Source organism: Schistocerca cancellata, chromosome 6, assembly GCF_023864275.1.
Source record: "Schistocerca cancellata isolate TAMUIC-IGC-003103 chromosome 6, iqSchCanc2.1, whole genome shotgun sequence".
NCBI lineage: Eukaryota > Metazoa > Arthropoda > Insecta > Orthoptera > Acrididae > Schistocerca > Schistocerca cancellata.
The window spans coordinates 678,563,626-678,581,227 of NC_064631.1; the positions used below are offsets into that span (position 1 = coordinate 678,563,626).

The 17,602-nt window shown below is 45.9% G+C and overlaps 1 protein-coding gene across 3 annotated transcripts in view; it reads right to left on the reverse strand.

Moving 5' to 3' along the window:
* The window catches only part of LOC126191505 (zinc finger protein 474-like), a 385,398-nt gene that overhangs the window by 34,812 nt on the left and 332,984 nt on the right, over positions 1–17,602 (reverse strand). For 2 of the 3 annotated variants that reach the window (XM_049932398.1, XM_049932395.1), the window contains one exon: positions 16,967–17,366. In XM_049932398.1, coding sequence (XP_049788355.1) covers positions 16,967–17,366 — 400 coding nt within the window. The remainder of the gene's footprint in view (positions 1–16,966; positions 17,367–17,602) is intronic. The other variant, XM_049932397.1, reaches the window with a different exon arrangement.

The following is a 17,602-nucleotide window of genomic DNA, read 5'->3' on the forward strand; positions in this document are numbered from 1 at the left end:
GACTTTAGTTCGTCATACAGCCAGTTTGGCCGAAATGTTTATAAATTACATACACAAACGTTTTTCCTGGCTCAGTCTATCCATCAGCGACAAAATCTCTACACTATTTCCTGAGATTAACGTTAAAATACAGAGAGAAACAGCGGCGGCAGACTTTAATTTGTACATGTATATAGATATTATTGAGCGATAGAAGAATATTTGGGGGCTGTACTCTGATGCGTTCCAAAGATATCACTAGATTTTGAATTCTTCCTTTCTTTAAACTTCTATTTCCTTTGACACACACATAAACAGGAAAATTTATGAAGATGTTTACGTGCGAATGTATGCGAAACGTCCGTGGGAAACGTAAGACAGTCAGCTCGATCCAACTATCTCAAGTTCTCGGCTGAAATGGCCTGAAACCTCCGCTCCGCCTCAGGACAGACCACTTCCGTCGCCAGAAGGGGCGTCAAATCTCGCCCCTTAAAGTGTCGGCAACCTTTTTAACCAGGGTCCTACATGATGAAATGTCACGGAAAAACAAAGCTGTCAGGTTTCTGTTATCCTTTCGTTGCGTATTTCTCATCTTCCTAATTATTTAATGTTTTAACCGCACCATCTCATAAGTCACGTCACTTGATTTTGGGAAACGAAGGAAAACCTAAATGTGGCTGTTTTGACCGGGGATTCGAACACAGCTCCTCCGGGACGCAAGACGAATTCCGCTACCTCTCCGCCAACTCGCAGGCGCGCTAACGTCATTAGTCTCGAAATGTTTGGACACTCAGAAATACTGAATATTTTCGTTACTTTTCGACACTCCTCTTAAGAGTTGGCTGTGCGATGGCGTCTGGTTTTACCGTTTGCGTTCGGTCTACTACGTCACCAGTAAGAGAAGCACTTCACTACATCAATGACAAAAACCACTACAGTTGCTAAAACTACGAGGGTTGGAACTTAAACAGTGGCAACTATTTATTCACAACCGATACAAAAGAGTTACATGTTTGCATCTGTTACTGTCCTTCAAAGTAGTCACCAGCGTTGTGTAGAACCTGTTGCCAGCAATGTGGAAGGCGTAGTATACCGTTAGCAGAGCCTGTTCTGTTCATGGTATGAATGGAGCGGTCTACTGCCTGTCGAATCTCTGGAACAGTTCTGAAGCGAATGCCGCGAAGTGATTCCTTCACGTTCGGAATCAAATCAAAGTCACAAGGACTTAAATCGTATTACTGCTCGTTTTTGGAGCATCACCTGCTACCAACTTTGCGAAAGAAGCGGCGACACTTTCTGCGCAACCCACCCATCATTTTGCACGACAATGCGCGGGCGCATTCAGCGCAATGTGTGGCTGCTCTGTTCGGTCGATGGGACTGGGAAGTACTGTACCAACCACCATACTCCCCGGACTTAATTCCTTGCGACTTTGATCTGATACCGAAGATGAAGGAACCACTTCGTCGGATTCGCTTCAGAACTGTTCCAGAGATTGGACAGGCAGTAGACCGCTCCATTCGCACCATCAACAGAGCAGGCTCTGCTAACGGTATACAACACCTTCCTCATTGCTTGCAACGGGTTCTACACAACGCTGGTGACGACTTTGAAGGACAGTAACAGGAGCAAACATCTAACTCTTTTGTATCGGTTGTGAATAAATTGTTGCCACTATTTAAGTTCCAACCCTCGTACTTATTCCCAAAAGGGAAAGCACAACTCAGTTTCAGAATACATATCTTCAGGCGCATATTAAAACTTGAGTCTACAAAGGATGCAGAACTGACGTTAAAATAGGTTAAAATATGTTGTAATAGTGCATTCGTGGTACATGGCATGCACAGGATATCCTCTTCAATCCTAGGCCTGCACAGTCTCCCGCAGAGGACGACAACAATCCGGAAGGCGCGCCACACGTAGATTCCCGTGAAGAAAAAAGGCGGTCTTTCGAACACAGTGCTGCATAGACACCCACCAGTTCCGTACGAAGCACAACCCAAACATAAAACTGTCTTCATACGAATCCATGTGTAGCACATCCCATAAGCCTACACCGTTGTCCTCTGGCAGGCCTAGATTGAAGAGGATGTCCTGTGCATGCCGTGTACCAGAGGTGCACTATTTCAACATATTTTGACGTCAGTTATGCATCCTTTGTGGACTCACATTTTAATATGCAGCGGTTTTTATCACTGATGATGAATAAAAGTTGTGGATGTCCCGTCATGAGAAACGTGTGACTTCACTACGCTTTACACGGAGTGATCAATCAACCACGCTGAACGGTTACACCCACTATGCATGTCGCGTCCCGCAATGAAAAAGCGAGCCAATGGCGTGCGCGACAAAGGACCCTTGAAAATGGCAGCACTACTACGTCAAGCAGTCAAATAGTTAAACCTGCACGATAAATTCATTTTTTTAATTTGCAGATCTGCATCTGTAACCGCTACAGTAGGTAGGTATTTCTTATGAATTCTGATAGAGCGGGCGTGACCACGATTGAAATCAGTCGCTCGTAAAATAGGAATGACACTGCAATTAACCCTGCATACGAGAAGAGGAAAAGGCGAATCTAGAAGTTCCGTGCGCTGTTCCTGAAGGCGACGAGGGACTTTTATGTGGGTCATGCATAGGCAGCGGGGGTGGGTCATGCGCGGCTATAAAGCCGTGTCCGCCTTCAAGGCCCGGCGGGGCCCTAAACGCGATCGAAACAGTTGGCCGCTTCCCCGCCGCAAATAGCTCGCTCCTCGCCGTCCCAATTTTCCCTGTGGTCTCTTGCCCTCCCCCTTTTTTATTCGGCTCTGGAGGTTCTATAAAAACTATATTTTGCCACATTAGGCGTACCCGCAAGTTTTTATGCCAGCGATTGCCATGACGACTGATAACTAGCAAATAGAATATGGCATGTCGTTCAAATCGGGGAATACCCCAAGAGAGTCTTATACGACCATCACTGTCCACAAAACATGGTAAATGACCTAGTAGAGAAAGTCGGGAGGTCCATGACATTGTTAATGGAGTATGCTGTTGTACTGGGTATAAATTAACTACGCATACAAATTTGTAGAGTTATTAGAGGAGACAAAAAGAAACACTTCCTTTATGTGATACGATGATCACTCGTGCACGGTTTTTCCGCTAGATGTACTTGCGTCGTTTGACTGGACTTGCCTCGGATCAGAGTTCACACTTGTTTTGACTGTTTCGTATGCTACACGTTGACACTGGATCTTGATTTGCAAGACAAGCACATCTTACTGCTAGGAAGGGTAAGTTTTCATTACTGTTACCAGTGTCCACGTCCCTGCGTAAACAATAACATTATTATTTCCAGAATGAGATTTTCACTCTGCAGCGGAGTGTGGCTGATATGAAACTTCCTGGCAGAATAAAACTGTGTGCCCGACCGAGACTGGAACTCGGGAACTTTGCCTTTCGCGGGCAAGTGCTCTACCATCTGAGCTACCGAAGCACGACTCACGCCCGGTTTCAACATTATTATTGTTTATGTTGTATTGTGTTTGCATGAAACTTTTTACTGATGTTTACAGAGTCTTGATGACTGATTACACTCTAAGGTTTATGGCAGAAACAGCAACCAGCCACAACTAAGGTTTAATAAGGTCTATTTGCATCGAACCATGATCGATTTCGGATTTGTTACACATCCGTCTTCAGATAGTTGTCACAGAAATCGTTGTTTTCTTGTTGGGATCTTGTTCTGCATCTGTTATTGGTTTCCTGCACTAAAGTTTTTTTGTTAACTATTTGGTAAATTCCACGAGAGATTTGGTTCTTATGACCTCATAATATGATTTATGAAAAGGTTTTAAAGTTATTAAAACGTGAAATGTCGTGAAAACTTATTTTCTTGTATGGTCTTGTGTGACGATATCACCCTACGTTTTCTTTTTCGAATTTTGAAACAACACATTTGTGGACGTGCACTGTCTGAGTGTTGTTCAATTCACTGGAAAATATTTTACAGCACACCATTCTCTGCTTAATGGAAGCACACACAATAAACATTTACAAACCGTTGCCCAAATTCACATGAGTGCCATAAATAACGTTTTCAAAAATTTTACAGATGTTACTTTACGGATGATGTGACAGTGTATCACACACACATTAGTCGTTTTACTCATTATAAAGTGTGGGGCCTTGCGTTGTCATATCGGAGGAGAAGTTCGTTTGCATTTTTACGGCGACGAATGCGCTGAAGTCGTTTCTTCAATTTTCTGGGAGTAGTACAGTACACTTCAAAGTTGATCTTTGAACACTGAGGGAGGACACAAACAGAATAAGCCCTTCAGAGTCCCAGAAGACCGTCGGTATGACTTTCCCGACTGAGGATGTGGCTTTGAACTTTCTTTTCGGAGGAGAGGTGGCGTGGCGCCACTCTGTGGATTGCTGTTTTGTTTCCGGTTCGAAGGGATCAACACATATCTCGTCGCCTTGGCGATGTTCGACAAAAAAACTGTCACGACCAGCCTCGTAACACGCAAACAATTCTGCACACAAAGTTCTTCGTTGGTCTTTATGGTCTTCTGTTCAGAGGTGAGGAACCCAGCGGCCACAGGAGCCTCCGAGTACTGCAACTGTTGGGCCAGTGTGTCAGCACTACCAACAGAGACTACCAGTTGTGCAACGACTGGCTTAATTGTGATCCGTATATCACCTCGAATGAGAGTGCCCCACGTTCCAACACTGCAGGAGTCAGGCCGGCCGACACTCGGGAGACCGGACAGGTTGGCGCGAACTTGTTGCAATGATGACAGACGCCTCGCCCAACGACTCACGGTGCTTTTGTTTACTTCCATATCTCCGTAGACATCGTGCAAGAGCCTTTGAGTATCTACAGTGCTCTGGTTTTCCTCAAAAAGAAGGCCAGAGAGAGCTCTCTGCTTGGAACGCAGCTCCGTTACAGGCGAATTTTGAAGGCTGCGTATACCGCCGCCACAGATCGGAACGTCATGAACTATAGGGGCTGAAGCGGGAATGTTCCACCATGTCCCACATCAAATTACGCATTCTTTTCAACCGAAACAAAAAGAATGTGTTGCATTACTAATTGAACGCCTCTCTTATTCTGTCCCTTCGCGCGTCATATCGCACGGCACTTCTTGAAATAAAACAAACCTATCCGTCGATTCTGACCACTCAGTTTATTTCAGGAGAAACAACCGAGGTCCAGTCAGCGGCAATAGCTGAACTCACTATTCATTTCCCCAATTGAATTATTTGCTGCAGCTTCCCACCATGCAATTAGCAGCATTTTCCAGTTATTGTAAAACACTCTTTATAACTTGTCGTCTACATCTACATCTACATTTATACTTCGCAAGCTACCCAACGGTGTGTGGCGTAGGGCACTTTACATTCCACTGTCATTACCCACCTTTCCTGTTCCAGTCGCGTATGGTTCGCGGGAAGAACGACTGCCGGAAAGCCTCCGTGCGCGCTCGAATCTCTCTAATTTTACATTCTTGATCTCCTCGGGAGGTATAAGTAGGGGGAAGCAATATGCAAACTACACCGCGATGCAGAGCGCCTCTCGTGCAGAGCCTGCCACTTGAGTTTGCTAAACATTTCCGTAACGCTATCACGCTTACCAAATAATCCTGTGACGAAACGCGCCGCTCTTCTTTGGATCTTCTCTATCTCCTCTGTCAATCCGACCTGGTACGGATCCCACACTGATGAGCAATACTCAAGTATAGGTCGAAGGAGTGTTTTGGAAGCCACCTCCTTTGTTGATGGATTACATTTTCTTAGGACTCTCCCAATGAATCTCAACCTGGCACCCGCCTCACCAACAATTAATTTTATATGATCATTCCACTTCAAATCGTTCCGCACGCATACTCCCAGATATTTTACAGAGGTAACTGCTACCAGTATTTGTTCCGCTATCATATAATCATACAATAAAGGATCCTTCTTTCTATGTATTCGCAATACATTTCATTTGACTATGTTAAGGGTCAGTTGCCACTCCCTGCACCAAGTGCCTATCCGCTTCAGATCTTCCTGCATTTCGCTACAATTTTCTAATGCTGCAACTTCTCTGTATACTACAGCGTCATCCGCGAAAAGCCGCATGGAACTTCCGACACTATCTACTGGTCATTTATATATATTGTGAAAAGCAATGGTCCCATAACACTCCCCTGTGGCACGCCAGAGGTTACTTTAACGCCTGTCGACGTCTCTCCATTGAGAACAACATGCTGTGTTCTGTTTGCTAAAAGCTCTTCAATCCAGCCACACAGCTGGTCTGATATTCCGTAGGCTCTTACTTTGTTTATCAGGCGACAGTGCGGAACTGTTTTGAACGCCTTCCGGAAGTCAAGGAAAATGGCATCTACCTGGGAGCCTGTATCTAATATTTTCTGGGTCTCATGAACAAGTAAAGCGAGTTGCGTCTCACACGATTGCTGTGTCCGGAATCCATGTTGATTCCTACAGTGTAGATTTTGGGTTTCCAGAAATGACATGATACGTGAGCAAAAAACATGTTCTAAAATTCTACAACAGACCAATGTCAGAGGTATAGGCCTATAGTTTTGCGCATCTGCTCGACGACCCTTCTTGAAGACTGGGACTACCTGTGCTCTTTTTCCAATCATTTGGAACCTTCCGTTCCTCTAGAGACTTGCGGTACACGGCTGTTAGAAGGGGGGCAAGTTCTATCGCATACTCTGTGTAGAATCGAATTGGTATCCCGTCAGGTCTACTGGACTTTCCTCTGTTGAGTGATTTCAGTTGCTTTTCTATTCCTTGCACACTTATTTCGAAGTCAGCCAATTTTTCGTTCGTGCGAGGATTTAGAGAAGGAACTGCAGTGCGGTCTTCCTCTGTGAAACAGCTTTGGGAAAAGGTGTTTAGTATTTCAGCTTTACGCGTGTCATCCTCTGTTTCAATGCCATCATCATCCCGGAGTGTCTTGATATGCTGTTTCGAGCCACTTACTGATTTAACGTAAGACCAGAACTTCATAGGATTTTCTGTCAAGTCAGTACATAGAATTTTACCTTCAAATTCACTGAACGCTTCACATATAGCCCTCCTTACACTAACTTTGACATTGTTTAGCTTCCGTTTGTCTGAGAGGTTTTGGCTGCGTTTAAACTTGGAGTGAAGCTCTCTTTGCTTTCGTAGTAGTTTCCTAACTTTGTTGTTGAACTACGGTAGGTTTTTTCCCGTCCCTCACATTTTTACTCGGCACGTACCTGTCTAAAACGCATTTTACGATTGCCTTGAACTTTTTCCATAAACACTCAACATTGTCAGTGTCGGAATAGAAATTTTCGTTTTGATCTGTTAGGTAGTCTGAAATCTGCCTCCTATTGCTTTTGCTAAACAGATAAACCTTCCTCCCTTTTTTTTATATTCCTATTTACTTCCATATTCAGAGATGCTGCAACGGCCCTATGATCACTGATGGTATGGGGTGCCATTGGTTACACGTCTCGGTCACCTCTTGTTCGCATTGACGGCACTTTGGACAGTGGACGTTACATTTCAGATGTGTTACGACCCGTGGCTCTACCCTTCATTCGATCCCTGCGAAACCCTACATTGCAGCAGGATAATGCAAGACCGCATGTGGCAGGTCCTGTACGGACCTTTCTGGATACAGAAAATGTTCGACTGCTGCCCTGGCCAGCACATTCTCCAGATCTCTCACCAATTGAAAACGTGTGGTCAATGGTGGCCGAGCAACTGACTCGTCACAATACACCATTCACTACTCTTGGTGAACTGTGGTATCGTGTCGAAGCTGCATGGGCTGCTGTACGTGTACACGCCATTCAAGCTCTGTTTGACTCAATTCCCAGGCGTATCAAGGCCGCTATTACGGCTAGAGGTGGTTGTTCTGGGTACTGATTTCTCAGGATCTATGCACCCAAATTGCGTGAACATGTAATCACATATCTGTTCTAGTATAACATATGTGTCCAATGAATACCCGTTTATCATCTGCAATTGTTCTTGGTGTAGCAATTTTAATGGCCAGGAGTGTATATTCACTTAAAATGTGGCGTACTGCATGTAATCGGTTCACCATAAGTGCCACCGGAGGGTCCTTCGCCGGGGCAGGAAACCACATGACAACGGACAACATTCAAAAGAAGAGGCTCGGCAGCGCTTCGCGACAGTTAACTTGGAATAAACCAGAGCGTAGGTGGGAGGGATCCGAACGCCGCCGGCAGATCGTTCCCTAATCGATACAGCCGGCACTGGGTCATTCACAGCTCTATGGCCCGCTACGTCCCGGAATAACCGCCGACTCAGTCGCTAGGGGCGCCGACGGCACCTCACCAGAAACCTGTGCTTCCGCCTTTTAAATAATTGATCAGGCACAGACTGTTCGTTCGACCTGAAACTACAACACTACCGGCATTGCAGGGAGACGCTTCTGCTGTCACCAAAATGAATATGCGACGCTCGTACACCAAAATGCACTGCAGAATCCTCTCAGCCGAGTAGGTCCACGATTTGAAAGTTTTAAATCTCAGATAACTGTCGCCAAACTGCTAATTCTGTAATTTATAAGAATATGAGAAACGTGGGTGACTTCCAAGATCTACTACCCCTTATGGGCAAATTCATCCGACGTGGAATTTTAGAACAGAACAATTCTCCATTCTACTAATCCGAAATCGTTCTATAGTGTTTTGAGAAACATCTTGTTGAATAATTTGATGTTGGACGGTACGCATCCTTCATGTAATTATCAAACATGGTTGTTTCCGATTTTTATTTTCTGTTTCTAGAATTACTACCAATTATCAGGTAGCTGGAAGCACACAACAAATGAGTACATACAACGGTTCACAAACATAAGTGTCTGTTCTAATGTCTAAGTTTGGATATCTGTACTTGAGACAAAATAAGCGACACCCACACACACTTTGTTTAATATTTTGTATAGGACAAACTCTTATTTTTATGAACCGTTTTAAGTACCGATTAGTTGTGTGCTTCGATTGTCTGCTGATGAGTTGTAATACTCGAAATTCCAATTCCAATAAGTTATTTGACAGCTGTAACTGAAAACAATCATGCTTAACAATCTTACTGAATAGCAGTTCATGTCCAGGCCGACATATGCACCAGGTATCGACCAGATCGAAGTCATCTTTCACTCCCCCGAGCACCAGCTCAGACTTGCCAGCCTCGTCCTCGGAATGTACAGAAAATGCGAGAGACGCGAGTGTGCTCCCGGAGAGTTGTTTGCCTCAGCGCTGTACAGCGACACCAGGTCACAGGCAACGCCGTGGGGCACCGCACTCACCCCTCCCCGTGGCAAAGGCTACCGAACATCTTGTAGTGACGAACAGGCGCTCCTTTGATAGGCGGCATTTCCTTACATCTACATCTGCATATATACTCCGCTGGCCACCAAGCGGTGCGTGGCGGAGGGCACAATTTGCGCCAAAGTCATATCCCCCCCCCCCCCCCCCTCTGTTCCACTCTCGGATCGCGCGAGGGAAAAACGACAGTCTGAACGCCTCAGTACGAGCTCTTATTTCCCTTATCTTTGAATGATGATCATTACGCGATTTGAAAGTTGGTGGTATTAATATATGCTCTACATCCTCGGTGAAGGTTGGATTTCGGAATTTAGTAAGCAGCCCCTTCTGTTTAGCGCGTCGTCTATCTGCAAGTGTGTCCCACTTCAAACTTTCTATGAGATCTGTAACGCTCTCGCGATGGCTAAATGTACCAGTCACGAATCTTGCGGCTCTTCTTTGGACCTTTTGAACCTCTTGAATCAGACCCAACTGGTAAGGGTCCCATACAGACGAACAATACTCCAAGACTGGACGAACTAACGTATTGTAAGCTATTTCCTTTGTTGAAGGACTGCATCGCTTCAGGATTCTACCAATAAACCGCAATCTAGAGTTCGCCTTACCCGTTACTTGTGTAATCTGATCATTCCATTTGAGATCATTTCGAATAGTCACACCCAGATTCTTCATTGATGTTACCGCTTCCAAAGACTGATCATTTATTTTGTACTCATACATTAATGGGGATTTTCGCCTTGTTATACGCGGTAGGTTACACTTACTAATATTGAGAGATAACTGTCATTCATTAAAACACGCATTTATTTTCTGCAAATCCTCATTGATTTGTTCACAAATTTCGTGTGATACCACTTTCCTGTAGACTACAGCATCATCGGCAAACAGTCTAAGGCCGCTGTCAATACCATCAACCAGATCGTTTATGTAAATCGCAAAAAGCAGAGGACCTATTACGCTGCCCTGGGGCACACCTGAAGTTACGCTTGTTTCTGTTGAAGTCACCCTGTCTCTTAGAAAACTTTCCATCCAACAGCATATGTCATCGGATAGACCGTAAGCGCGCACCTTTTGGAGCAAGCAACAGTGAGGTACTGAGTCAAATGCCTTTCGAAAGTCGAGAAATATGGCATCAACCTGGGAGCCGGTATCTAGAGTCTGTTGTATATAATGCACAAAGAGGGCCAGCTGTGTCTCGCATGACCGCTGTTTCCTAAAACCGTGCTGGTTTCTGCAGATGAGCTTCTCAGAGTCTAGAAAGGTCATTATGTCTGAACACAAAATAGGTTCCACGATTCTACAACAAATCGATGTCAGTGAAATTGGCCGGTAATTATGTGCATCCGATTTTCTACCCTTTTTATAGATTGCTATGACCTGAGCCTTCTTCCAGTCCCGTGGGTCTTTCCGCTGTTCCAATGATCTCTGATAGATGATGGGTAAGAATGGTGCTATATTTGTAGCACAGGAGCACTGACTCTACGGACATGAGCTGGGGGACGTGACTGCTCTACAGTTTGTAACGACCATGTTCTCAAGTCTTGCCTGCCGAAAGAATTCGCCACTTACAGACCAGAGGTGGACGCTATCCTGAGGCCCCGGTAGTACACGAAGCGTGCTCGAAATAGAAAATTCTTCATCTGCTTCGACTGCCTGGATGCTTTACAAGCCATTCTATGCGTAGTACTGCAGAGTAACCTGTGCGTATTTCTGCTGCTAGCACAATAGTAAGTAAGTGTATCTAACGAATAACGCACTGAGGTGACAAGAGTTATGGAATACCTCTTAGTATCGTGTCAGACCTCATTTTGCCCGGCGTAGTGCAACAACTATATGGGACAAGGACTCGACAAGTCGTTGAAAGTCCCCTGCAGAAATATTGAGCCATGCTGCCTCTGTATCCGTCGCCGGTGTAGGATTAGGATTTTTGCACTAACTGATCTCTCCATTATGTCCCATAAATGTTTGATGGATTTATGTCGGGCCAAATCATTCGATCGAATTGCCGAGAATGTTCTTCAGATCAGTCGCGAACGGTTGTGGCCCAGTGACATGACATCGTTGTTTGGAAACATGGAGTCCATGAATGGCTGCAAATTGTACCCAAGTAGCCGAACATAACTTTTTCCAGTCAATGGTCGGCTAAGTTTGACTAGAGGACGCAGTCTATTCGATGTAAACACAGCCCAGCCACCACTAACTTGAACGGTGCCTTGTTGACAACGCGGACAAATCAAGAGATTTGCGCCACACTCGAACTCTATATCTGCTCTTACCAACTGAAATTTGGGAGTCATCTGACCAGGCCACATGTTTTCCAGTGGTCTAGCGTCCAACCGATATGGTCACGAGCCCAGGAGAGGCGCTGCAGGCGATGTCGTCTGCTGCCATAGCCCATTAACGCCAATTTTCGCCGCACTGTCCTAACTGAAAAGGTCGTCGTACGTCCCACATTGATTTCTGCGACTATTTCGCGCAGTGTTGCTTGTCTGCTAGCACTGACAACTCTACGAAAACGCCACTGCTCTCGGTCGTTAAGTGAAGTGATCAGCCACTGCGTTGTCCGCCGTGAAAGGGAAAGCCAGAAATGAGGTATTCTCGGCACACTCTGTGAATCTCGCAATACTGAATTCCCTAACGATTTCCGAAATGGAATGGCCCCTGCGTCTAGCTCCAACTACCATACCGCGTTCTGAGCCTGTTAATTCGCGCCATAATCACGTCGGAAACCTTTTCACGTCAATTACCCGAGTACAAATGACAGTTCCCCCAATGCACTGCCCTTTTATACGTTGTGTACGAGATACTACCGCCATCTGTATATGTGCATATCGCTATCCCGTAACTTTTGTCAGCTCGGTACATATTGTAAACATACAAATCGGGACTTGTAGTAGGTACAAAACAGTTATTTTACTCGGGGCAGTCGCAGCTTCCAAAGTGCAGTTGATGATTTTAACGATGTGCTAACTGAAAATTTAATATGTATTAGTCCAACTGAAGATAGGCGAAATCGCAAAACATGTATTGGTATAAAAATAAAAATACACAAAAAAGAGGATGGTCGCTGTATTTGTTAAAGTAACATAATCCACAGACACAAAGCTCAACAAGCAGTGCACTGGATAAATTAATGTTATCAGTATGTTCAATACGGGGCTTTGTTTCACAGGATATTGATCTGTTCTGTTATTATCACTTCATTTTGCAATTTTCGAGTCATATGCTATCACTTTGTTCATTTATGTTTTCTAGAGGCAAGTTTTTGCATGTTTTATAAATGTGTATTGTTCTGTCTCATCTGAGTAACTTTTTCTTTAATTTAATTCAAAAGTAAGACGAGGAAATAAAATAAAACGTTCCAGCCTTTGCCACGTGTGCCTAACCAGGAACATCGGAGTCTGATGTGGTAAAGGCTGGGACATTTATTATACTTTTTAGTCAAACATAGCTGCTCTAAATTCTGATCATGCTTTTTCGCAATGTAGTGTTACAGTTCACCAAAATTTCATTTTGATGAAGACACACTTAATAGGGTCGACACCTAGGTCAGTGTGCCATACAGTTATTTCCAACCGGTTGGCTTTATAATGTTACACTTAAACTAGTATACGGCTGTAATAGCCATGTTTAAAACTGTATTACAGTAACACTGTTACTGATTCGTAACTATTGAGCAAATAATACTTTCTGTACTTGTTAAATTTTTAATAATGGCAGGATTCACAAACCGAAAAGGGGGTTTTCACCACACAGCTCATTTTTAAATAGCAGTGAGAAAGCTATTCATATCTATTACAATGCTTTTCTTGTTGCTGTAAAACTTTGAGTAACTTAAAAAAAAAAAGCACTCCTGCCTTGTCACTGCAATAGACAGCCAAGGAGTTCCTTCTCGTGTCCAGCTATGCCTGGGCAGAGTGTAGATGCGGCTCGAACATTTTCCTTCCTTCGGTAACAGGAAACGTTGGCGGACTGCATAGTATATCGTAACGTACCACTCGTAATTAATAGTATAGCTCATCCCTATTACAAGGGGCGGGTGTCAAGTTGTAACCATCAAGTTGAAATAATAAAGTTACGTAATTAATCTTTTTTTCTTTGTTTATATCTGCACGTTGAAATTCCCGCAGGAGCAGGCAAATCAAAATGGTGCAATCTGCGGGCAAGGTAGGGTGTCGTGCTGCAATTAGTTTCCTGCGTTTGAAGCAAGGTGGAGGTTCCCGTGCTCTAAGAGCCGCCTCTGACAATGGAGGCGACAGAGGAGAAAGTAAAAATCAGTCATGGGTCAGTTTTCGACGTCCTGTACGAATTTTGGAATATGGAGAACATGACAAAGATCACCACATCACCACCCACTGGATTCCGCGACTTCTTACACGCATTCAATCAGCACGCCGAACGGAGGCAAGAGCGGAAACTTTGAAGCTATGACAGCAGATGACTGCTTTAAGACATCCAACCAGCACTGACGAGTGCTGGGCTTACGGGTTACGACCTCGGGAAAAAGGAGCAACGCAGACAGTGCAAGCGTGTGGATTCACGCCGCTGAAACACGCGAATACTCAACCGCCATTAGTCGGCCGCGGTGGCCTAGCGCTTCTAGGCGCTTCAGTCCGGAACCGCGCGATGCTACGGTCGCAGGTTCGAATCCTGCCTCGGGCATAGATGTGTTTGATGTCCTTAAGTTAGTTAGGTTTAAGTAGTTCTAAGTTCTAGGGGACTGATGACATCAGATGTTAAGTACCATAGTGCTCAGAGTCATTTGAACCATCAAGTAAGAGCATATGGACTATCAGACTAATTGTGTGATTGGATTGAAGAGTTCCTAGATAACAGAACACAGCATGTCATTCTCAATGGAGAGAAGTCTTCCGAAGTAAGAGTGGTACAAATGGCTCTGAGCACTATGAGACTTAACTTCAGTCCCCTAGAACTTAGAACTACTTAAACCTAAGTAACCTAAGGACATCACACACATCCATGCCCGATGCAAGATTCGAACCTGCGACCGTAGCAGTCGCGCGGTTCCAGACTATAGCGCCTAGAACCGCTCTGCCACAAGTAAGAGTGATTTCAGGTGTACCGCAGGGGAGTGTCCTAGGACCGTTGCTAATCACAATATTCATAAATGAACTTGTGGATAACATGGAAGTTCACTGAGGCTTTTTGCGGATGATGCTGTATTATATCGAGAGGTTGTAACAATGGAAAACTGTACTGAAATGCAGGAGGATCTGCAACGAATTGACGCATGGTGGAGGGAATGGCAATTGAATCTCAATGTAGACAAGTGTAATGTGCTGCGAATACATGCTTTATCATTTAGCTACAATATAGCAGGTCAGCAACTGGAAACAGTTAATTCCATAAATTATCTGGGAGTGCGCATTAGGAGTGATTTAAAATGGAATGATCATATAATGTTGATCGTCGGTAAGGCAGATGCCAGACTGAGATTCATTGGAAGAATCCTAAGGAAATGCAATCCGAAAACAAAGGAAGTGGGTTACAGTACGTTTGTTCGCCCACTGCTTGAATACTGCTCAGCAGTGTGGGATCCGTACAAGATAGGGTTGATAAAAGAGATAGAGAAGATCCAACGGAGAGCAGCGCGCTTCGTTACAGGATCATTTAGTATTTGCGAAAGCTTTACGGAGAAGATAGATAAACTCCAGTGGAAGACTCTGCAAGAGAGACGCTCAGTAACTCGGTACGGGCTTTTGTCAAAGTTTCGAGAACATACCTTCACCGCGGAGTCAAGCAGTATATTGCTCCCTCCTACGTATATCTCGCAAAGACACCATGAGGATAAAATCAGAGAGATTAGAGCCCACACGGAGGCATACATACAATCCTTCTTTCCACGAACAATACGAGACTGGAGTAGAAGGGAGAACCGATAGAGGTACTCAAGGTACCCTTCGACACACACCGTCAGGTGGCTTGCGGAGTATGGATGTAGATATAGATGTAGAACCGCTATTGGGTAACGTAATGCTACGTGTCCTTTGAGACTGTTACGATGTGGTGTTGACAGATTAATGCTGCTAAGGCGAAAACTGTTACAGGAACATACTACCGAAATGAACTGATGAGGATACGGGAGGCTTTCGAGACGAAACATCGTGGGAAGCTGGCCGAGGGTGTTGTCCACGACGACTACCCTTCAAATGTCCTCGTCGCCAAGTATTCTGCAGACACCGCAGCGGATGGTTTCTTCCTCTTTCAACCTTGGAGGAAGAAAGCACCGTGCGGTAGGATTACCAGAATGACAGGTGATGCTGTAGTCGGAACGTTTTTGGAACAGCCAAAATGCAGACTTCCACTACCGGAGTCTCGGCTACACTAGTGGCCATTAAAATTGCTACACCACGAAGATGACGTGCTACAGACGCGAAATTTAACCGACAGGAAGGAGATGCTGTGATATGCAAATGATTAGCTTTTCAGAGCATTCACACAAGGTTGGCGCCGGTGGCGACACCTACAACGTGCTGACATGAGGAAAGTTTCCAACCGATTTCTCATCCACAAACAAGTTTCCGACTTTGATAAAGGTCGGATTGTAGCCTATCGCGATTGCGGTTTATCGTATCGCGACATTGCTGCTCGCGTTGGTCGAGATCCAATGACCGTTAGCAGAATATGGTATCGGTGGGTTCAGGAGGGTAATACGGAACGCCGTGATGGATCCCAACGGCCTCGTATCACTAGCAGTCGAGATGACAGGCATGTTATCCGCACGGCTGTAACGGATCTTGCAGCCACGTCTCGATCCCTGAACGAACAGTTCGCGGACGTGTGCAGCAGCATGGACTATCAGATCGGAGACCATGGCTGCGGTTACCCATGACGCTGCATCACAGACAGGAGCGCCTGCGATGGTGTACTCGACGACGAACCTGGGTGCACGAATGGCAAAACCTCATTTTTTTCGGATGAATCCAGGTTCTTTCTACAGCATCATGGTGGTCGCATCCGCGTTTGGCGACATCGCGGTGAAGGCATATTGGAAGCGCGTATTCGTCATCGCCATATCACCCAGCGTGATGGTATGGGGTGCCATTGGTTACACGTCTCGGTCGCCTCTTGTTCGCATTGACGGCACCTTGAACAGTGGACGATACATTTCAGATGATCCCTGTGAAACCCTACATTTCAGCAGGATAATGAACGACCGCATGTTGCAGGTCCTGTACGGGCCTTTCTGGATACATAAAATGTTCGACTGCTTCCCTGGGAAGAACATTCTGCAGATCTCTCACCAATTGAAACCGTCTGGTCAATGGTGGCCGAGCAACTGGCTTGTCACAATACGCCAGTCACTACTCTTGGTGAACGGTGGTATCGTATTGAAGCTGTACCTGTACACGCCATCCAAGCTCTGTTTGACTCAATGCCCAGGCGTATCAAGGCCGTTATTAGGGCCAGAGGTGGTTGTTGTGGGTACTGATTTCTGAGGATCTATGCACCCAAATTGCGTGAAAATGTAATCACATGTCAGCTCTAGTATAATATATTTGTCCAATGAATATCCGTTTATCATCTGCATTTTTTCATGGTGCAGCAATATTGACGGCCAGTAGTGTATATTGCTCCAGATATGGAAAAACATGCGCGCCGCACGGCAGGGTGGGTGGGCTGGAGTGGCTGCCTACCTGTGAGGACTATGGCGGGTCGCTCCGGGGTGGGCCTGCGCTGCGCGGGCGGCAGGCGGTCGTTCTCCTGGTGCCACCGCTTGAGGCACTGCGCCTCGTGGATGTGCAGCGACGCCTGCGTGAAGCCGCGCCCGCACAGGTAGCAGAGCAGCATGCGCGGCCCGCGCGGGCGGTGCTCCGGGGAGGCGGCGCCGGAGGCGGAGGCCGGCGACGTGGGGGCGGGCGACGCGGCGCCGGAGGCGGGGGCGGCGGCGCGGTCCTGGCGCTGCGCGCACTGCGCCTCGTGGATGCGCAGCGACGCGCTGCCGAACAGCCGGCCGCACCAGCGGCAGGCGTGGCCGACGCGCGCCATGGCGGCGGCCGCCGCCGCCGAGAACGGCTCCCCCATCCCCTTCGCCTCCTCCTGCGGCAGCACAGCGCGCCACAAATCACCCTGTCTGCTGTGTACGTACCACATGAAATAAAATCGTCCCAACTTCTGAACGGTTTGCGTTAGGACGTTCAAACTGCACGGTTGGTGGCGTGGAATGACAGGAATTACACTGAAGCGCCAAATACACTGGTACATGCACGCGTCTTCAAATATAGAGGTATGTAAATAGGCAGAATACGCCGCTGCGATCGGCAACGCCTATA